The sequence below is a fragment of the Gossypium hirsutum genome, chromosome D08 (assembly GCF_007990345.1).
Source record: "Gossypium hirsutum isolate 1008001.06 chromosome D08, Gossypium_hirsutum_v2.1, whole genome shotgun sequence".
Lineage (NCBI taxonomy): Eukaryota > Viridiplantae > Streptophyta > Magnoliopsida > Malvales > Malvaceae > Gossypium > Gossypium hirsutum.
This window is the reverse complement of record NC_053444.1, coordinates 2,119,984-2,142,985: the sequence shown is the minus strand read 5'-3', so window position 1 is coordinate 2,142,985 and position 23,002 is coordinate 2,119,984. Positions and strand designations below refer to the sequence as shown.

Here is a 23,002-nt window from a genome sequence, read left to right as displayed (position 1 = left end):
AAAAATTAAAATAAATATATATAAAAATTCAAAAAAATTAGCACGAAGTACTCATGGGCTATCATGCAAGTTGTTGTGTTTAAAAATTTAACATGTTAGTTAGTATTCTCGTTAAAAGAAAAAAAAACATCATTTCAACTCTTTTTTAAAAGGTTGATGGTCAAATCCGACTCTTTTTAAAAAGTTGAGTGTCAAATTTAGCTAAAAAGAAAAAAAGATCAAATTGACAAAAGATGTAAATGTTAAGAGGTAAATTTGACATTATGCCTTCTTCTTGAAAATAAAAGTACAAAGACTCAATTACAAATTTATGAAGAGACAGGGACTTATGACAAATTTTAACCAATTATTAGACTAAATCGCCGGCTGTTTGGAAATTAGCTAAAATACTATATTACCAACCCGCCAGCACTCTCTCTCTCCCTCTCCATTCTTTCACAAACAAAAACAAATCAAAAAACAAAGAATTCAGTTATAAACACGTCGAAAATTAGTTTAAATTATTGAAGTAAATAATTGTTCTTTTTAATATACAAACTTATTTATTTATTTATATTTGTTCATCGTTTCATGCTTTTGGCTTCCATTAGATCTTCATTGCCATTTTTGTTTTTGTTTTTTTTGTTGGATCTTTCAAATCCAGAGATTTGAAGATCGCTTCTGTTTTCTTCGATGAGCTCCATTGCTAAGGTAACTTGCTGCTTCAATCAGTTTATTTTAAAAAGAAATGACCATTGTTTGATTCATTCATTGTTGAATTGATTGATTGATTGGTTATGATTTTTTTATGATTGTTATGAACTATGGAGAGGAATTGAATGATCAAGTGTTTTTTTGTTGGATTTGAACGAGTCTTCTAGTCTAGATAGGTTAGATCAACGAGGTCTTTGATTTGAGTTGACTTTTTTTGTTGTCAAACTTTTTAATGGAAGTGATTGAAAGATGCTGCTGCTGTGGTTTGGTTTTAATAGTTAGGGAAATAAATCTTTACGTTTCTTTCTTTCGCACATGTTGAAAAATAGTGTTTGCTTTTGAGCCTTTTGAATTGCACAGAGAAAACAGAAAAAAAGAAGGTAAATTTTGTTTACTGGTTGTATTTATTTTGAAGTATAGAGCGTTTGGTTGAATTTACTTTTCTTTTTAGTTTTATTTTTTTTACCTATATGTAGCTTTAAGGTTAAGGGATTGATCAGGTTTATCTTGGTATTTAAGTGGACCCTTTTAATTAAGTTCTGTTTTTCAGATATGATGGATACTTGTGTTACAAACTAAGTATTGTAACTCTTTTTCACCTATGGTTTCTTTTTACAGATCACATTACATTGATCCATTGAAGAATCTGGGGTTGGTTGTTGGATACTGATTGATTACCTTGAGGAGGAAACTGAAACAAAGGAGAAACACATGAATATAGAGCTCTTTTGTTTATACTAGATGAAGGTAGCTAAGGAGTGGCGATTAGGTAGCATGGGTGATACTAAGATCTTGCCTGGATCTCGCCATCGCTCTCCTTTGAAGAGGCCAATATGGATTATTTTAATGGTTTCTTTTGTCAGCCTTTTTCTAGTTTGTGCTTACATCTATCCACCGAACAGCGATGTTGCATGTTTTGTATTTTCTTCTAGAGGTTGCAAGGTCCTTACTGATTGGCTTCCTCCTCCTAAAAGGGAATTAACTGATGAGGAGATTATTTCACGGGTTGTGGTTAGGGATATTTTGGATACACCTCCTGTCGAATCAAAAAATCCTAAAATTGCATTCATGTTCTTAACTCCAGGTTCATTGCCATTTGAGAAGCTTTGGGATATGTTCTTCCGTGTAAGTTTTTTTTGGTTGTTGTTGCGAGTTCATTTTTCCCTTCCGTGATCTAATGTCTTCATATTCTTCGTGGACTTTATTTTTTATTCCATTAAATCTCATGGTTATTATCCTTGAACTTAGCTTCAATGAACTGATATATTGGGAAGAAATTCATTCAGGGATTGTTCCTATATAACAGGGTTGGATAGATCATATACAAATCTTACCATTAAAGGAAGGTTGAGCTTACTAGTTTTATCCCTATAGTTTAGTAACTAAGTGTAGGCAACTTGGACCGTTTTATAGTATTATTGAAAAGCTGCTGGCTTTATGAAGCTTATTTGTGAATCAAGTAGTACTTATGTCTCTTCAGATTGATTGTAATAAAGTATTTCAGGTTGGTCATTTTACTAGTTTTTGTGTCCAGGAATTGCCTAATATGAATGAGAGCCATATGTATTTCATTTTAGTAAAGAACATTTCCTTTGTTGATTGCCAATGCAAATATGTTAATGTGTATGGTGAAGGTACTAGTGAAATCAATCTGGCTTATTGTGAATTGATATAATTGGTAAGGTGGAGGACAAGGCAGATTCCCCTGCTTTGTATGATTCAGGATGTCTGTATCAATGCCTTTTGGTTATATGGACTGTCTGCTCAGTCTGTATTGTTTCTGTTGAATTCTTGCAGAAAGGAATTATAATAACTTTGTATATCTTTTTCTTCATTTTAGGTTTTGGTTACTTTTGAGATGTTATATACCATGTATCCTGATAAAAAGGTTTGTTCAATTTTCTTGGCAGGGTAATGAGGGAAGATTTTCTGTTTATATCCATGCATCAAAAGAAAAACCAGTGCATGTGAGCCCTTACTTCCTTAACCGGGAAATTCACAGTTCTCCGGTATGTTTCTTAGATCAAATTTTGTGGTTGAGCTTTGCTATCTGATATATGACTACTTCAACAATTATTGTACGGTTAGTTTATCTATTGATTTATTTATTGACACTGAATTTGCAGGTTACATGGGGAGCTTTTTCTATGGTTGATGCAGAGAGACGATTATTGGCATATGCTCTAAAAGATCCTGATAACCAACATTTTATTTTACTCTCTGACAGGTAAAATATAGTTCGTGTCATTAACACCCCCGCCCCTCCCAAAGTATACATATATATATTTACTTGTACTATTACCAAATCTGAAGTATTGATGGTGACATTGCAGTTGTATTCCATTGCATAATTTTGATTACGTCTACAATTATCTAATGCATGCTAATATGAGTTTCATTGACTGGTAAGTAGAATCTGAGAGTATTACACATACACACACGCATAATGGACTTTGTTGCACCGTTTCCCTTATTTGCAATTTATCCCACCCACTTTGTTTGCCAGCTTTGTGGATCCTGGACCTCATGGAAATGGCAGGTATTCAACACGCATGTTACCTGAAGTAGAAGAGAAAGACTTCAGAAAGGGTGCACAGGTATGTGTTAATTGATATTATAAAGTCTCTTATGAACTTATACAGTGTCTTGTTGTAGCAAGTTTAAATCATTGAATTTTATGCAGTGGTTCACAATGAGGCGGCAGCATGCTCTGCTAGTCATGGCTGACAGTCTTTACTATTCAAGGTTTCGGGATTACTGCAGGGTAAATTTTATTTACTGTATTTGGTTCTCGTTTCGAATTTACAGCAGCCTTGCATTCATTGATGAGAGAGTTGGTTCACTTTTATTTGTTCCAATTTTAATGATTCTTCTTTGTATTCACCATTTCGACTATAATGTTGAAACATAAGAAGAATTAAGTTTAGGTGGCCTAAGTGTAACTTTTTTTGGTACATGATGCCAAAAGTAGCTCTTAACAACTGCTGTTTATCGAAAGCATTACGTATCCTTACTATTGTCTGTTAGACTGGTCTCAACTATCCTTATTGATGTTTATCTCCGTCATTTTCTAGCTTAACTATTAGCATTAGCACTAAGACAGTATTTCTAGCTTTAACAAGGGCACAAAATGATAGAATTTGTGCCTAAGTTTATGTTGCTGACATTCAGTCATTCACGTTCTTGATTATTACAGCCATATGCGGATGGCAAAAACTGCATTGCCGACGAGCATTACCTCCCAACCTTTTTCAATGTAAGAATCATATTCTGCATCATGTTTCATACATTTCACTTTAGCTTCTTCTAACGCTTGTTCCTTTTATCAGTTGGTTGACCCCGGTGGCATCGCAAACTGGTCAGTAACACGCGTTGACTGGTCTGAGAGAAAATGGCACCCTAAATCATACAGGGCACAGGATGTTACATATGATCTTCTAAGGAATTTTACGGTACACTCGATACCTTATTAATAAGACCTTGTTGTTTAACAAATACTCTACAAACGTGTGGTTCCTCTGTATGATGATGAAATATCCAGCATGATGAACTAAGATTCTGACGGTTTTTATTTTATTCTTTTTGCAGTCGATTGACATGATGACCCATATAACAAGTAACGCTGGGGTATACATTCCGCATACATTTTCCCATGCTTTTAGGAGTTTGTATAGTTACTAGATTCTGAATATAGTTTTACGTTTGTCCGTCCTTTTTGTAGGGCGAAGAGCTGCTACAACCTTGTATATGGAACGGTACCAGACGACCATGTTACCTATTTGCAAGGAAATTCTATCCAGAAACCTTAGATAAATTGGTGACACTCCTCAATTTTTGACTGAATACATTGGTCGGATCGGTCATATTTTCTTCGTTCCATCTCGTTTTTACGTAGAGGTTTATACATTTGTAAATGGCCTTGTTTTGCAATCACACAATTCTTGAGTGCAAGCCTGCAAGGGTAACAGGAAGAGAACAACGAGGATGACAATTGAACAAGGCCGGAGGGTAACGAGTTTGTTAGGGTTGCGTCCTTCCGGACAGGTAATTTCTTGTCCATTTTCTCCCCCATTTTGTGCCATTGATCATATATGAGAAAGAACATAGGGGGAAACTCTTTTTTCTTCTTCTGTAAAAGTTGCAAAACATGACTGGTGCACCCTTTTCTAGAAATATAAAGGCTTAACTTTTAAATCCATGCTAGATGCATATTTTATTTGTCATTTACAAGTTTGCACTGTTGAGTGATGTTACTTTGATTCTTCATTGTTTTAAGGCACTGTTATTCGGATCAACCTAAATATTTTAAGGGCATGACCTTTTATCTTTCAAATACATGGACAAAATTTAGAAAAAGCTTATCATACTTGTGTCCGATATATAGCCATATCCAACTTTCACACCCAAATCAGAGTAATATAAGTATTCTTGTTTGATCATGTTTTTCTTCGAAATTTATTAATTGAATCGAGTGATATAGGATTTCTTGTTTGATTATGTTTTTCTTTTTTCGGAATTTATTGATTGAATTGGTTTTGTATAGAATCATAATTCTTTGGTATAAGTTAATGAGCTATAGTATTTATTTATAGGTGTCTACATTATTTTATAGCTTGAATTGAAATTGAAATGCAAATTCATTTTTTTAAAATATTTTTTCTAATTAAATAATCAAAATTGAGAGAGAGCATTTGATTATTTGGCAAAAGAGCACAAAAGATTATTACAAGTGCATTTAAGCCTTTCTAAAGTTTCTAAAAAACTCTTTACGAACAACAACAAATATTATTACAATAAGTTTCAAATAGTGTATATAAAATCTTTTAAAACAATTATTTAGAACCACAATAATATGGTTAGAACCTTTGACCAATTAAAGGTCAACCACAAAATATATATATATATATATAGAGAGAGAGAGAGAGAGAGATTTTATATAAAAATAAAAAGAACAAAAATACCTTCAAATTATTTTGTATTTTTTTTTTCAATAATTTCACATTTGGGTTAAGACATGATGAACGTCTGATACCAACTCACTAAAAAAACAGTATAAATTTTTTAATTTTTCTTCTTTCACTTAACGTTATATAATAATCTAGTAAAAATAATCTCTGCTCAATTTGACTTTATTACAAAGAATCAAATAACGAATATCTAAAATTTATACCTGAATCAATTCTGAACAATAAAACATCTATTTTTTCTTACCTAGTGCATCAGTTCACTCTTGTTTATGAATCTCCAAAAATTCCTTCAAACACATGTACGTACAAATACGTATATGCACATACATGTATGTGTATGTATATGTATATGGATATAGAATATGTATCAATGGAAAAGATGTGAGGGGTGGTTGGACAAGAAATTACCCGTCTAGGACACACCACCAACAACTTGATAACCTGCAGTTTTGCTCTAATCCGTCCAAAAAATCCGCAGTCAGAGATAAGGAGGATCATCAATTTATGTAGGGTTTCTGGGTAGAATTTCCTTGCAAAATAGGTAAAATGGTTGTTTGATACCGTTCTTTAGGCAAGGTTGCACCCACTCTTCACTCAATCAAAAAAAGAACACAAAAAAAAGGGTCAGGAATCTAGTAATTTTACTGAGTCGTAAATGTGCAAGAGAAAGTGTGTGAAATGTACAAGTTTTCATCACTTATTGCATGGATCATCGTATTACTATGGTATTCCAAGATGACGAACCATGCCAGAATTCATCTACCATACAAAGGAACTGCAAATTCTAACGCATATCGTTATGGTAGTAAGTTGTTAAGTGTTGCCATTTTCCCATGTTTGTGCAAAAGACCAAAGGTACGTTTCTTAATGACCTTGCTACCTCGCACTCATTAGCATCAAGAGTGGCAAGTCATTATCCCAATGGAATTGCTTAAAAGATAAGTTATAAGCACATGTACCATGATATCCTTTAGAAGCTCATGGGTAACATCCCAAGCCAGATGATTCTCAACGCCGATTCTTGCAGACCAGTCAACAAGTGTTACTGACCGGTTTGCAATATCACCAAGATCAACCTTCTCAGGACATACAAATGAAAACAACATTATGAGAAGTTAAAGTGAACAGAAGGAAACAAGAGTCCAAAGTACGGTTCTCACCTGGAAAAATGGCCAGCATGTAACGTGCATCAGCAATGCAATTTCTGCCATCCAAACCCAGATGTAATAAACAACAAGAACATGAATGATTGAGTCAGAAACATAAAACTTGTACATGCAAGGAGTATGATTAACAAATACTTATACCGTAATATGGTAAAAATACCATGGAGGCCCCTGTATTAGGGGTCAGATTGCATTTTGCCCACTTTACTAAAAAAAATAAGCAAATTAGTCCTTGTACATTAGATCAAAGAATAACAGGTTCTTCTGATAAAAATTCCATCCATTTTTACTATTAAAAACTGGTACCTGTATGTTAGCATAAGGTACATGTGACACTCCAGATGTAACTATCTAATTATTTCATTAGCCACACCAGTTTTTAACAGTAAAAAGGGATGAAATTTTAACAAAAAAGACCAATTTACTCTTATATAAAATGTACAGGGACTAATTTGCCCATTTTTTGAGTGAAGGAAGCAAAATGCAATCTAACTCCTAGTGCAGGGACCTCCATGATACATTTACCACCGAATATGATTTTTGTATATGCCCCAATATTGACATGAAACCTACAGATATGAATATCATTACCGACAGCTTAACATGAAGAAAGGATCCAAACTATTTAATTGCTTCAATTAAAGTAGGTAGACTTTACATTACCTAATGGCTATGTTGCTCCTGACTTTTCATTTTTCTTGGAGTACCCATGTCTGACACCCGCATCTTGCCCATTTCCGAACTTCAGTATGAGGATATGATCCTCCAAGGACTCTCCAAATATATGAAAATCTCAAAAAACAAATTTAACCAGAAACAGGCAGGCCTGCACATGAAAATGGTAAATTCGATCTCAGAAAACATGCTAGTGCATGTGTGTCTATACATAGAGAGGCAAGTACTAATTAGACTAGCGGAAAAGGGGTAATATGTCATAATTGAAGTGCATAATGAAGAAACCAAATTTACCTTCTGGAAGATAAGAAGTTTAAATGGCATGGTTATCATTTATCAGAAACAGACAAGCCTTAGCCTGTAAGTACATCGCTTCTTGACCTATCTCCCGGGCAGAGAAAGTTTTAGGTTTTAGTCATGGCAGCCAAATAAAAGTAATTTGACTACATATCTCCCTGCAAGCTCGAAAGCATATCATTCATAACTTTATTTGCCTTGTGCAGCTCCCCTTTCGAACAGAGTGAACTAAGTAAGGAATAGTAAAAGTCAAAACTACGAAATTGAGATTCCTCTTTTCCAATATCATAGTATTCCGCTGCACCATCTAAACCGGATATTTTGTTGGATCCAGCTGACACAGTAGAGACTGCGGAAAGAGCTTCACTCTTCAAACCATTGTTCAGTGCTTGAGATTCTTGATGAACGGACCACTTTTGACTAGGAAAAAGTATAGATGCGATTTCATTAAGAACTACCAGAGCTTCTTGGATACTTCCTTGGTCACATAAGAATACAAGAAAACTTTCTATCGACTCTGACTCGATCTTGGTATCAATGTTATTTATCAGCTCTACAACGGATTTTGTCTGAAGCATTTCTCTCAAGATACTCCTTGCCTCTTCCATCCTTCCTTTCGCACAAAGACCTCGTACCATATGAATAAAACCCAAGAAATCAGGAGATACATTTTTCATTTTGAACTCGGAATAGAATGTAAGAGCACCTTCCATGTCACCCTTCATACAGTACCCATAAATCAGAGCACTAACAGTGAACTCATCAGGCTTAACACTCTTGATCTCAAGATCAGATAGAAGCTTCAAGGCTTCATCCATTTGACCAAACTTACAGTAATTGTCAATGAATGAATTATATACACGTATATTCGGTTTACATCCCTTGTAAATCATACCATCGAATAAATTTTTGGCTTCCAGCAGTAAACCTTGCTTACATAAATTATCAATTAGTGTTGCATATGTAACTATAGAGGGAACCAAGCCAATTCTTTCTAACGAGTCAAATAGTCGGAGTGCTTCAACAAGACACCCCTGACAACACAAGCCATTTATGACCGAATTGTATGTTACAATGTTTGGAGTAATCCCGTTATTTTTGGCAAAAGAACACAGATTTAAGGCTTGATTAGGGTATCCTTCTTTGCAAAGGGCATGAACCAGGAATGAGTAATCAACCACATCCATATCAGTGAAACTTTCGCTGGCTTCTAAGACGAGTTTATATGCATCCAATAACCTACCCTCCTTTACAATGTTTTTCAAAATCGAGGGAGGTAAACTGACTGTTGATACTTGCTCCTTCATTTTCTTGAGAAACTGTAGTGCAATGTCCATATTATTAAGACACAAGTATTGTGCCAAAATCTTGCCAACAATAGGCTCAACAAGGCCATAGTCTTTCAGGAAGAAATTGAGAAAAGGGCCAACTAGAGACGTTTTCCCACCATAAATAAGCTTTTCTAATACCAAATTATACGAACTTTTCATCAAAATTAAACCCTTCCTCCTCATCACGAAGTACACTTCAGTTGCAGTTTCAACAAAGCCTCTTTTGCACAAGAAAAGGATAGCATCATCACATAAACTATTGTAAGTGTCTGACCCGAAATTCTCGACTTTGTAAACAAAATTCATAACTCCCACTGCACCCATTTGAGCAAAAGCTGCCCGGATCAACATCATAGAGATACCCATGTCCAAAATGAAACCTTTCTCACCAAGTTCGATAATCACCTGAATGGCCATATCGACCATTCCCTGTTTGCATAGCCCACTTATTATACAATTATAGCATGCAACAGAAGAAACTAATGACACCCTATACTCATCAAATACTTCAAGTGCCTCCTCTATTCTGCCCACTTTACAGTAGCCATCAATCATTGTGCAATAAGTAATCGAATCTGCATTTAAATCCATTTCCGGCATTGCTTGGTAGAGTGCACGAGCATCTTCGAATGCACCAACCATAAAGAATGCTTTGATAAGTATGTTACATGCAACAACATCCATACAAAGACCAGATTTTTCCAATTTTTCTTTCGTCTTAAAAATCCCTTTTATATTCCCTTCTTCGGTATAACCATACAACAGAGTACTGTACGTTATTATATCACTGGCTACTTCTTTGAATACATTATCTGCTTCAGATGTCCTCCCAACCTTACACAAACCATTGATGACTATGTTATAAGTAACAATACTTGGCTTAATCCCTTTCTTCTCCATTTCATCTAACAAACGGAAGACGCAATCAAAATCTCCTTTCCGACAAGCTCCATCAATCAACGTTGCATACATAAACTCATCCACTTCAATCCCCATATCTTGAACTTCCTTGAACAACCTAAATGCCTTCTCGAATTTCCCTTCCTTACAGAAACCTAACATGATTGCCGTATACGTAATCACATTCGGCATCACCCCATCTTTCAACATCTTCTTCAGAAATCCAACCGCCTTTCCAACACTACCTTCCTTCGAAAACCCATCAATAAGGACAGTGTAGCTCACAGTATCAGGGCCTATTCCTCTTTCAACCATCTCTCTATATTTTCTCAAAGCCTCCATTAAACACCCATTTCTAAAGTAACCTAAAATCCAACAGCTATAAAGAATAGCATCCAAAGCCTGCCCTTCCTTTTTTATACTATAAACCAACTCACAACCCTCATCAAATTTACCCAACAGATTAAAACTGCTTAAAAGAGCTGTATAAGTAACAACATTAGGCTTTAAAGCTCCTGAATTCATACAATTTTCGAAAAACCGAACTGCAACTTCAGGTTTCCCAATGTTACAAAAACCAACAATCACTGAACTACAAACAAAATTATCAAAAGGGTATCTAACATTATCACCTGTCATCAACTCCAACACCTCAATTGCTCTATCCATATTCCCTTGAGATACAAAACCATGAATCAACGAACAAAAAGTAAAAGAAGAAGGCAATGTACCAGAATCCCTCAAGCAATCCTTTAACAACAAAAGACCCTTCTCTGGGTTGTTTCGGATGACACCAAATCCTTGAATTAGAGAATCCCAAAACCGAGTTTTGGGGAAATCGGGACATTTCGACATCTGGGTACTCACAAAATGTTCGGCTTCTTCGAATTTGTGCAATTTGAGGAGAGAGCAAATGAGGATCGAGTGAGTTTGGGAATTGGGATTGATTTTGTTGGAATCCAACTGAGAGAAGAGATGGATAACGGCGTTGAATCTTCGGGAGTGGGAGAGAAAGAGGAGGAGCTGGTTGATGGATTTGAGCGTGGGGGTGAAGCCGCGTTTAAGCAGTGTTTGAAGAGGTGGGGTTTTAGGAAGGGAAGAAGATGATAAACGAGAGAGCCTTGGGGGTAAAGACATGGCTCTGCTCTTTTTTTTCTTTTCTTTTTTTTTTTTTTTTTGAAGTGATTTGTTGAAGTTTGGTGTTTGTAGTTTGCTCAATGCTCTGGACTCGACACCGTTGAGCTTCTGCAATTTTCTTTCTACTTCCTCCGGTTTTTTTTACCCCAAATAATCAACTCTTAAATCAATCGGTCCAGTTTATGAAAATAATGGTGAATTTTTAATTTAAAATCATAAATTTATTTTCTTTCTTAGTTTTTGATATTAGATAGTCATGTTAAATTGAATCCTGAGTCACTAATATTTATTGGATTAAGTGATAACGAGTTTCACATCTCTTAAAAAAATTAGAAAAAAAATGCCACAAGATCTTTTATCTCTCCTTTAGAAGAAGTTCGATTCGGCTTGATTTCAAATTTAGTTAATGCTTGTTCGAGAGAATTAGCTCTTTCAAAAAAAAAATTTCAAAATGTTATTTACAGGTAGTTAATTAGACTTAAACAACTGAATGTCTCTCAAGGAGGGTTTAGTCTCTCATGCTCTGTCAAGAGCTAATGTGCCATGAGTGGCTGCCCTGGGAGTTTAGTTTATAGAGTCGGGAATGTCTCAACCGTACGTGGGTGTATGGCCACCCATCAAGGCAGTGTGAGCATCTTGCCCTTGGTGGGATATATGGTACCACTTGATGGGTTGTCGTATGCCCACGTACGGTCGAGGCACTCTCGGTTCTATGAACTAGACTTTCAGAGTAGCTGCTCAGGGCATGTTGACTTTCGGCAGAGCACGAAAGACAAAACCCTCTTATAAATAATGTCTTCGATTGTTAAGAATCCAATTAACTACCCGATGAACAACACTTTAAAGACTATCAAGACCACTTCTACAATACTCAATATGATTAATAGATATCGAAAAATCTTAACCAAATCAAGTCAAAACCTTAAACAATAGCTTAGTTATTCTCCTCGTCTACAACATTCAAATTCACAACCTTAATGCATCAACTTTTTAACATTTGTGTTTATATATTTTGCCAATGTGTGTTAGTGTATATTTTTTAATGGCTTAATACATCATTTGGCACCTTGTATTTGGTAAAAATTATATATTTTAATACCCAACAATAACGGTGTTAACTTTTTAATGTTTAATTTGGACTTTAGGGTTAAATTGATAAAAGTTAATTGCTAATATTATTTTGAATTTTTCATAATTTTGTAAATAGAATAAACTCAATTTAAATTATGAATTTGTTTAATTTTATGTTCAATTTTTTATGAAGGTTAATTTGACAAAAGTTAATTGTTAATATTATTAATTAATTATGAATTTTCATCAAATCACTTTTATCCAAAGATTCTTTAATCAAGGTTAACAAAAGGAAATTCAAAGAGATAAAAGGGAAATTTTCGTTGTCAATCCAACAAAAAACATAATACAAAATAGTAAAGGAAGCATTTTTTTATGGAATTAGCAAAGAAAATTAGTAGCAAAACTTATAGAAGGAAGATGCTACAAGTCTCCCCACGTTATAGCATTTACCTTTACAAACTAATATTCCACATCTATATATTTCAGACATATATATAATCTAAAACCCATATCTTATTACCACAAATTACAAAGAATAATAGTACGAGGACCATTTCATCTACAATTACTACAACACAATTAACCAATCACAATCCTGAATTGTATAAAGATCCGTGAAAATATTATCTGAAATCCATGTTTGAATGAACCGAGGACCGAATAATTCAGTGTTGTGATTGAATAATTGTAAGGTTGTAGTAAAACGAATTGCAGATGAGAATGCTCCCTAGTTCTGCTTAACGATTTAGTCTATCGCCAGTGTCCCATAGCCACCACTGGTATAGTTACCTTGTGCCCTCTGCTACCTTTCATTGTGATCTCTCCAAAGCAGTAGCTTCCGGTTACTGATCGAACGGTAAGCGTGACAGAGAACTTTCTTGATGCGCCGGGTCTCAAAGTCATGGCTGAAGGCCTGGTTTCGATGGCAACGGATGGATGCATTCTAGCTGTGATGACGTAGGTTTCTTCCTCAGCAACGTTTGTAACGGTGCGAGTGACGGTTTGAGTCCCGACAAGATGAGAGATTGTGATTGATGGGGTGTTGAGATTCGAAGGGCGGCCAATGGTGCTATTGCAGGGGGAGTTTGTGTACTTCTTTATCTCGTGAATGTCAATACCAGGTGTGGTGCACAAGAATCCAACATAATCCTCATAACCTACAAAAAGGCAAGGGGAATGCAAATAAAGACTCCGAACAATTTCGCAAAGCTACAAATAAAGAGGCCAGGATCCAAAGCAAAAAGCAAGAATACCTGCATCAAAGATGAGTCCGGGATCCAAAGCAGCTCTCGGATTAACATGACCACTCCCATAATCAAAAGGAGTGGCAGGGACAAGTTTCATGGCCTCTGTTTCAGAATACTGTTGTGCTTGAAGAGGCCTTCCTGCTCGGTCGAGCTTTGTTGATGTAGTCATCAAGGCTGATTTTATAGCAGCGGGGCTCCATTGAGGGTGTTTCTGCTTCAAAAGAGCAGCTATCCCTGCTATATGTGGTGCAGCCATACTGGTTCCAGATATCAAAGCAAATCCTTCTCCTACTCAAAACAAGGAAGATTAGGTCCGAAAATTTTCACTAGTTGAGAATACAAGAGAAACAAATATAGAAACCAAGCACATCTTTACCAACGAAATTAGGCTCATCTGTTCCATTTGGAGACCAAGCAGCCCAAATTAGAGAACCAGGTGCCAAAATGTCAGGCTTGAGAAGATCTGCATCTTGAAAGCTGAAATCTCTTATGTTAGGCCCTCGAGCAGAAAATAGTGCAACCTCTGGTGCAGATTTATGGAGAATTGGCATCAAACCATCGCCGATGCTACCAATAGCTTTGAAGCTCTTCACTCGTCCAGTCCAGTCTCTCGGTGTAGAAACATTATAGTAGTCAATAAGATCCTACAGAAGAGATTTCCAAAAGACAAATCATAAAATTTAGCATCATTGAGTTGAAAAGAACAGTTAAAATTTTGGCCCGGTGAGAAAGCTATCAGCTTTGCTTATCATATCAAAAGAACAGGAAATGGGAGCAAGGAGACTTACCATTGTCTTTGAGACATCTGTGATAAGGATTCCGGGTATGCCAACAGGAACAGGATCAAACTTGGTTCCAGGAGAAACATTTTCCACTGCAAGAACAAAACCAACTGCACCAAGAGCCTTGGCTGTTTCAGAGACTTTCTTAATTGATGCAGTACCAACAACAAAGTTGAAGGAATAGCCACAAAGAAGAATGTTCCCCTCAACCAATTTCTTGTTTAAAACTTCTGGCCTTTGGCAGTCCGAGGGACTAAACTTTGTCGCTGAGGAATCTAGTAGCACATCATTAGCAGCAACCATGGTGTAGGTTTGATTTGGATGAGTAGAAGCTGCAATAATCCATAAGTTCCAGACTTCAGCTCTAAAGAACACAGATTTATCCAAAAATACTAAAAGCGCCAAGGAATTGGCAAGGATCAGCTACCATGCTGACGATGAGACTAATGGCACATTTGGCCACAACTTAAGAAGGCATCAACTAAAGAAAAGCATTAACTAGAAAGAGGAAGAAGTCTGAATCCCTATCCTGACAGATTAACAAAACATATCATCTCATATGTAGATCCCAAACCATTTCCATCTACTGTTCTTAAGAAACATTCTCAAAAGGTCGTACCAGACAAATAAATAAACACAGTTGATGTAACTTACGGGACAATCCAAGTCCAGCTAAAGCTTTTCCATTTCCCAAGTTCAGATGGTTTTTGTATCTACGATCATCAATTGCAGCTGCAACAGATGCTATCCACGGGCTATAAGAAACCAAAGTTTTAGGGAAAGGACCTCCATTTCCAGCTGCCTGTGCAACAAAAACACCAGCTTTGACAGCTGCAAGAAGTGTAGCATCAAAAGGATTTAAAAATGTGGTCTTCGTGTTTGTTGGAGGACTATTTGGTCCCACAGAGAGACTGAGAATATCCACACCATCATGAACAGCCTGTTCATAAAAGTTGTCAAATCACAAGTTTTTGACAAAAGAATAACATAGAAGACTGTAGAACTGATTGGAAAATAGGCAACTTTTAGAATCAATGGATAGCAAAAAAACAGCTCTTCTTTTTCTTTTCAGGCGTATCACAAGCAAATTCAAATGTTACTCGATATTTTCTGTCCTAGCTTTTTTTTTTTACAGGTTCACATTTCAACTTAAGATAACCAAAACAGATTCACATTTTTCTTGACAGAGGAGGATGTCAGTCATCAACATCTTCAATTCAAAGATAATCATCAAAGAAGTGTTCTTTAAACAAAAACATATCCAAGCTGTGGCTCAGTTATTAGCAAGAGAGAGCCATACAAGACAATATCCAAAAGGAAGATCCTTTATCTGGTTACCTAGAATCCCAAATGTTAGATGTAAAAGGAAAACACTACCCATAAATAATGTTGAATTTGTATCTCAAGCAAAAACTAAAGCTCAAAACAGATGGGAAGGCAAGTAAACTTAGCAGTAATCTTAAATCAACATAAATAGGAATCATGGAAATGAATATTCCAAGTAAAAATCGTGGCACACCTGGTCAATTGCAGCTACCACATCTGCGACAAACCCTCCAAAAAGCCTGTATATTGCCTTGTAGACAGCAATCCTAAAAACAAAAAAACAAAAGAAAAATGCCAATTCCCATATCAAAGAAAATAAAACAGCTTTTCTGCATAATAACCTAGGTAAATATATGCAATCTCTACCTGGCACGAGGAGCCATTCCACTTGCTTTTCCAAATTCATGCCCATGCAATCTAACAGGAATACCATTATTCCCAGCGGCAATAGCTGCTGTATGACTGATATACAGTGACATCCAAAAAAGAGAAGCTTGTTAGAATGAAATAACAGATACAAATTTTTCACTCAATACCAGTAAATTTATATAAAAATCTTCCATCAAATGCTAAACTTTTTCCAAAGTGAGAAGAATAGAAGTTCTGTAAAGAGAAGTTTATGCTGCTTAGTTTTACCCATAAATGCTGCAAAAAATTAGAGGTAGTCTTACTCCATTTTATGCTCAGTAAACATATTGAACATAATCGTGTCGGAGGAGCCGGACACATGTCACTGTCCGACTATCACGACTTAGTCTAAGTACCATAGGTGTCAAAAAGATTATACAACATAAATAATAGTTTGATTTATATCTGACATTTTGTTGATATATTTGAGTGGGGATAATTATATTTTATGTTATATTAAATGCATATTAGCACTTACACAAGCATGTAGAACATTTAACTATTACATCCTTGATCAGTATTTTTCAGCCAAACAATCACATTCCAACTTCTGATTCTCATACGTTCACTTTTTTTGTTTAAAACTGGAATGAGCTCATTTAGGTCCTTAAGACTTTCCTTCATGTAATGAAGCAAGGATATAAAAGTTAGACCTCTCTCGAAGGTATATTTATTAAAGATAAGGTGGCATATTGTTTTCCTATTTAGAACATAACTGCAAAATAATAATTGCAACTAACCTTCCATGTCCATCGCCATCCATGGGAGAGGCAAAATCAATCGTAGGATTAAAGGCACCAGCTGCTTTTGCAGCTTCAGCAAAATATTGGGCTCCAATGATCTTGCCATTACAGAAGTCCCTCTTGGTATCAGGGTCAATTTCGCATTTTCCTCTGTACTTTGGAACAGGTCCAAATGGGTCATCGTGATGGGCTGCAAAGCTTGGATGATGTGGATAAATTCCTGAGTCTACAAATCCTATCACAATGTCTTCTCCTGCCCTGTCAAAGCCACCTCCTGCCGGCCATACACCAGTTGGGAGGCCCAGAAATTGTGGAGTGTGTGTTGTAAGTTTCCTCACCTTCCAATCTCTCTCCACAGACTTTACACCAGGAGCACGTTTTAGAGTTTCTGCCTACTAATATATTGTCAAGGTGTAAGGAACGATAAAGGAGAGACTGGATTCAAAAAAAATTTTGCAGGTATTCATTCAGCTAAAAGTTATTTCAAATACAACAATACGGTATGTGTAGCAGCTAAAAAGTTATTTCACCTGTTGGGGGGAAAGGTGAACTGAAAAGCCGTTTATCAGGTGTTTATAACTGTAGAGTTTCTTGTAAGTCCCATGCTCAAACAGCATACCAAGAAGCATATCATGTTTCTTTTCAAGATGACTAGCATAGGACGTTACCAATTCACTGAAACGATAACAAAAGAAAAAAAACGGAAGGGGATTATTAGCCAAGCAAGCATTGGAACATTTTGATCAACTAAGAGATTGTGTGAGCCCATAAAATTTGAGTGAAAACCATACATGCCAAGGCAGTACGTAAGATACCAAAAGACTTTGCAACAGTAGACTGAACCACCTTATTGTTTTACATAAGAGGTTTCATTAATCGCATAGGAAGGTAAAAATTAGCTCAATTTCGAAAATAATGGTTCAAACTTCAAAGCATAGAATTACAAGGTCTTTTCTAGGAACTCACAGCACTTACTCATGTACAGACACCTATGTTCTTAGCATATTTGAACATGCGAGAAAAAAATCAAAAAATTAAATATATTCATTTTGAACAAATATTCATATATGATGTTATCTGCTTCTAAATCCAAATAATATAAACTAGTACTATATACAACATAGTTAAGTCAAATACTCAAATTCATAGTAATATTTTAGGCCCAAAAATGTGCATAGATCATTCAAACACGACAATTGCTTAACAGGATATCAAATAAGTCCAATATGAACCCAAAAAAAAAAAACAAATAAGTTCAAGACCCCACAACAGAATCTGAAAACATTTATATAAAATAAATAAATAAACACATCCACGCGCGCACACACCCAAATTGAAAACAATGCGAAATACTTAGAAATTTACCTAGTAGTGTCAAGCTTCTCATCTGACTCTACAGCGGTAGCTTCAAAGCCATTTTCACCACCTTTGTAGCTAATAATAGGCTCACCTTCTACAGTCACTATGTAAATCTCAGCTTTTCCCTTAACCACAAGCCCCAATAGCACCAACAGGACAGCCCAACCAAGCCCTGACGCCTTCATTTCTCTCGCTTCACTAGAGATCTGCTTCATATTAAATCAGTATTTCAAGAAAATTGCTGGGTTTATTTAAGTCAAATTTAACAGCAATTACCTTTTTTTGTTTTTGTTTTTTTTTATGAAAATATTTTCCTCTTTCTTGAAAAGGCAAGAACTATAGTTTTATATGTAAGGAACAAGACTGTAAAAGTGACTATTTGATATCGACATTTATAGAGATGAAATAAATAAACCAACTTGGGCTTATAGATCTTTCCTGCTAAAAATAAACTTATTTCAGTGGAGATTGGATTTAGCTGAAATTAGTTTAGCCCTTTTCAGCTACTTCAATAAACTATATTATTGCATTAAAACCAACAAAAAAAAACTATATTATCATTTTCTATAAGAAAAAAAGAACAGTACTTAAATCAGTAAAAAGAGAAAAATATAAATAAAAAACGAAAATATTACCGAAGAGACACTAAAAACCCGATCCAATCCCGCCGGAAGCTCACGTTTCTTAGTTACATTCACGTCAACCTGCGTCAACGTCCTTTTTATCTACGATCCAAACAAAGAATAATTACAAAAATGAACTAAAAAAGAAGAAGAAGAAGAAAAAGAAAGAAATACCAGAATCTTCACAAGCATTTTCGGTGGTAAAGAAGAAGATCATAACAATATCACTCGAAAAAATTAAATAAAAAATAATAAAAATAATAAAGGAAAAGAAAGGAAAATTTAGACTTACGCAAGTAAAAAGGAGCGAATCAAAGAAGCTTTTACAACACGATTTTTACCAAAAAAAGAGGAGAAAAATGATTGGATCAGAGAGAGAATATAATTTATTCACATTTGCAGAGATTTAATAAGTTCAGATAGATCCTTCATTCAAAGAAAATGAGAGAAAATTGCTGTGAAAATAACACACACAAAAGAGAAACAAAAACTGGAGATCTAAGCAATGGAGAAAGTAAAGTTCTTTAAAGGTTGATTTTAGCTGTGTGTGTGAGAGTAGAGACGAAGAAAAGAGCTTAAGTGAGTCTGTGAGGTAGGTAGTTTTTTTTTTTTTTAATAAATATTCTTTTTTTTACTTTTTAAAAAGTTTAATCATTAAGTAGTACAATTTATACTAATTTAACTATTACTTAAAATTGTTTTAATTATAATTTTGACCCTTTTTAAATATTAATATATTACTTTATTAAACGCGTTAAAAAAGTAAAAGTAATAATAGAGGTTTAATTTGGTTTTAGTCCCTTTATTATGGTGATATTTTAGATTTAATCCTTCCATTTTAGTTTGAAGTAATTTGTTTTTTTGTTAGAGTATGACGTAATTCCCAGAGACGCTTAGAAATTCGGTAAATCATGTTTAACCAATAATAAATTTATATTTTATTTAAAAAGGAAGGATCGTATGAAATAAATATATTATCTATTTTTCAATAATTTTATGCTATATCAGTAATTTCATCCTAAATTCTAGCATTTGAATTTGATTTTGATTTTTTTAAATGAATACTGATGTGGCATAAAACTATTAGAAAAGAGATACAGATAACGGGTGTCACTATTTCATATAATCATTTCCCTTTATCTAAATGCTTAAAATTGTTTAAAAAAATATTCATGTAATAGTTTCAATGGTAACAATTGACATTATTATGATATTATCAATTTCGACCTACTAATAATATTATAAAAAAAATTAAATTAAGTGAATTTAAATATCAACTAAAATCATAAATAGTTATATTATTTTCAAATATGAGAAGCGGACTTATTTTTAATTGAATAAACAAATTCAATTAATGATTTTAAATGATACTATATTATAAATAAATTTTAAAATAAGTTAATTTTTAAAACATAATTTTTTATACATTTTATTTTATTAGTCTTTAAACTTGATAATTTTTTTATCTTAACCTTTGGACCGTTTTTTTTATCTACATTAGTCCTCGAATTTGACAATTTTTTTAAATTTAATCCTTGAATTTCGTTATGTATGACGATATGGCGCTTTGATATTGTATCATGTCTTCACTTAAAAAATTTTATAAAAACTATTAAATTATTTATAATTTGTTGTACTTTTTTAGACTCTATATATTTGTAAAAGAAACTATGATGATGCGGCACCTACTCTTATCTTAAATTATGTCGTGTCATCATGCCTTTACATAATCTAAGTTCGAAGATTAAATTGAGAAAAATTATCAAATTTCTGAGACTAAATTAGAAAATTTTATCACGTTTAGGGACTAAATGTTACTTTATCCCTTTCTTTATATAAGAGTAAGAGTAAAGATTGTCCAAAAACCTTGACTATGATGTGTGGCGCAATAGTTATATAGTCCAAGTTCAACCCCATTTATAGAAATAAAACACATTTCATGATCAATCATTTATTTTTTAAGAGTATTTGCAATCAGGAGCGAAACTAGGGGCTAGCAAGGCCCTAGCCCCTTAAAATATTTTTTTTATTTAGACCTTTTAAAATTTTTAAAACTTTAAATCGATAAAAATAAAATTATATTTTTATTATTCTAAAATTTATAATTTAATTTCAACCCCTATACAAATTTTTTAGTTCCCCACTTGCTGCGACCTGAAAATTATTCACTGCTAAAAGTGATAAAAAAATTTTAGAGCAATAAATAAATTTAAATGAAATGATTATGACCCAAATTAAGGTGACCCTACCCTTATTATTATTATTGGTCAATTAATGAAATTGCCTTTTCATTTTTTTTTCTCTTGTAGTAGTTTTTGTTTTATTGTTATCTTTAATTATTGTTAGAGAGAGACATTCGCGCGCAAGCTGTCGGGTAACCGAAATTACTTAATTACCCTTGAAATTAGTTATAATAGCTAGTTTGATAAGTGGGAGAGCACCTTGATTGGACCGGAACGGACGGATACAACTGCTGCTATTTAATTTTCCCGCATTTAAGCGCGTTTCTTTTTCTTTTCAGTTTTTAGCCTTTGAGAAAGTTTTTATTTATGATTTGGCCCTTAAATTTGTTTTTTGCTCAATTTAGTACTTAAACTTTACTTCCGTCAATCGGTTTAATGCTGTCAATATTTAAACCAGGTGTTGTGGTGACACAATTAAAACGCGCCATGTTTACTCTTTTTTTCCCATATAAGTAATCTAGATAGTTTTTTTATTTTGTATCTCTCGTATCTATTTTATGATCTATATTAGAGGTTTGTAGCTGCCCCTCTCAATATCATCTCTAAGGTTCTCACACGTGTTATCTCCTTGGAAATGCAAGGTAGAAGTGTTTTTTAAGACATGATGACAAATTTGACCCTTATTCCTGTTTTTTTAATTAAATTCGACACTCAACTTTTTGAAAAGAGTTAAATTTGACTAGGCTTACTCATGGACGAGGCCACACGCCCAAGCTTGAAGGCCCTCTTAAAAATGAGAGGGTTTGGACAAAAAATATGAGGCCTAAAAATGAATTTAGGTAAAATTTGAAGCTCATTTTCTATGAGTTGGGCCAACCTTGGGCAAGATTTTCTGGCCCAGCCCGAATATATTATGTTATAATATGTTAATTAATAATTATATATTTATATTTATATTAAATCACTAACTCAATAACAATTAAACCAATTACCCAAAACCTTAAAAAAAGAAAACTTACCCACCTAAATAACTCAACCCAAAATATAAAATTTTAAAAATTATATTTAATACAATAAAATATTTATCATATTTACGATAATGTTTTTTTAATATATATACTTTTTAATGTATTTTTAATATGTTAGAAAACTTTTATTTTAGAGTTTTTTTAGTGCGTTTGGTGTATCATATTTTTTAAAAAATTTACTTTTAAATAAAAATTAATCCAATAAAATTAAATATAGGTAAGTCAGGCCAAGCCCAAGTTTATCTTTCTTAATTTGGGTCGGGCTAGACTCGGACTTAGAAAATTGGTCTAGATACCTTGCATGGGCTTGAACTGGCCCACGAGAACCTCTAACTTTGACCATCAATCTTTTAAAAAGGTCAAACTGCTATTTTTTTGGAAAATATTGACTAAAATGCTAATTTTTTAAGTATAGCAACTCGCATAACAAATTACATATACTTCATGCTAATTTTTATGAATTTTTTATCCCTTCTTGAATTTCGAATTTCAAATTTTTATTTTTATTTTTATTTTTAATATTTTTATAATCATTAATTTATTTATAGATATATTATACAAAATAAATAATGTCATGTTAATACGAAATACATGTAACTTATCACGCCAACTTGGTCAAAAATCTTTCCTAAATTATTTTTTCCGTTATTACTACACCATCCTTCCCTTCCAAACTTGAGCTCTGTCGAATCCACCAACTCTCCCTCCCAAAAATCCCTATTTCCAAATTCTTGAAAACCCAACAAATATACTTTGTCATAGGTGAAAAGTTCTAGTGTCCCTACAATGATTTCATGACATCAATGGTGAAAAGTTGCTTGTTTTTATATCATCTTTATATTTTAATAGTGAATCTGATTTGTTTGGATCAAAACCCAGAAGTGGAAGACTTTCCTTCAAAATAAGTAGGGATTATGTTTGTTTTTTCCTTCAAAACAAGAAGAAAAATTTAGGGTTTAGGGAGTGAAATTTTTAATTAAGTTTTAAGAAGAGTGTTAGAGTTTGTGTGACCTGAATTTCGTCGCTTGTTGAATAAATAAATACAGTGTCAAAATAAGGGGAT

The 23,002-nt window shown here is 34.0% G+C and overlaps 3 protein-coding genes across 5 annotated transcripts; 1 reads left to right on the top strand and 2 right to left on the bottom strand.

The window, feature by feature from the left end:
• Window positions 1-333: 333 nt before the first annotated feature.
• On the top strand, window positions 334-4,916 carry LOC107920248 (glycosyltransferase BC10). The gene is made up of 11 exons (XM_016849851.2): window positions 334-690; window positions 1,312-1,818; window positions 2,604-2,702; window positions 2,820-2,920; window positions 3,027-3,098; window positions 3,200-3,290; window positions 3,377-3,457; window positions 3,890-3,949; window positions 4,023-4,145; window positions 4,282-4,320; window positions 4,415-4,916. Exons 2-11 carry the CDS (start codon window positions 1,435-1,437, stop codon window positions 4,529-4,531), a joined length of 1,167 nt encoding a protein of 388 aa, XP_016705340.2. The 5' UTR covers window positions 334-690; window positions 1,312-1,434; the 3' UTR covers window positions 4,532-4,916.
• An 890-nt stretch (window positions 4,917-5,806) lies between these two features.
• Window positions 5,807-11,309, bottom strand: LOC107919255 (pentatricopeptide repeat-containing protein At5g57250, mitochondrial). Of its 3 annotated transcripts, none has more exons than XM_041099486.1 (5): window positions 7,796-11,309; window positions 7,490-7,652; window positions 6,821-7,395; window positions 6,620-6,736; window positions 5,807-6,248 (listed from the first exon to the last, which is right to left on the bottom strand). In XM_041099486.1, exon 1 carries the CDS (start codon window positions 11,164-11,166, stop codon window positions 7,945-7,947), a length of 3,222 nt encoding a protein of 1,073 aa, XP_040955420.1. In that variant the 5' UTR covers window positions 11,167-11,309; the 3' UTR covers window positions 5,807-6,248; window positions 6,620-6,736; window positions 6,821-7,395; window positions 7,490-7,652; window positions 7,796-7,944. The 3 variants fall into 3 exon arrangements, with proteins under 3 accessions (XP_040955420.1, XP_016704242.2, XP_040955421.1); XM_016848753.2 differs by having other exon boundaries at window positions 6,821-6,864; XM_041099487.1 differs by lacking the exon at window positions 6,620-6,736 and having other exon boundaries at window positions 6,821-6,864.
• Window positions 11,310-12,594: 1,285 nt separating this feature from the next.
• Window positions 12,595-19,358, bottom strand: LOC107926243 (subtilisin-like protease SBT2.5). The gene is made up of 12 exons (XM_016857034.2): window positions 19,021-19,358; window positions 18,741-18,830; window positions 18,112-18,311; window positions 17,277-17,421; window positions 16,744-17,138; window positions 15,962-16,057; window positions 15,789-15,861; window positions 14,924-15,209; window positions 14,276-14,601; window positions 13,864-14,131; window positions 13,494-13,775; window positions 12,595-13,397 (listed from the first exon to the last, which is right to left on the bottom strand). Exons 3-12 carry the CDS (start codon window positions 18,288-18,290, stop codon window positions 12,991-12,993), a joined length of 2,457 nt encoding a protein of 818 aa, XP_016712523.2. The 5' UTR covers window positions 18,291-18,311; window positions 18,741-18,830; window positions 19,021-19,358; the 3' UTR covers window positions 12,595-12,990.
• Window positions 19,359-23,002: the final 3,644 nt, after the last annotated feature.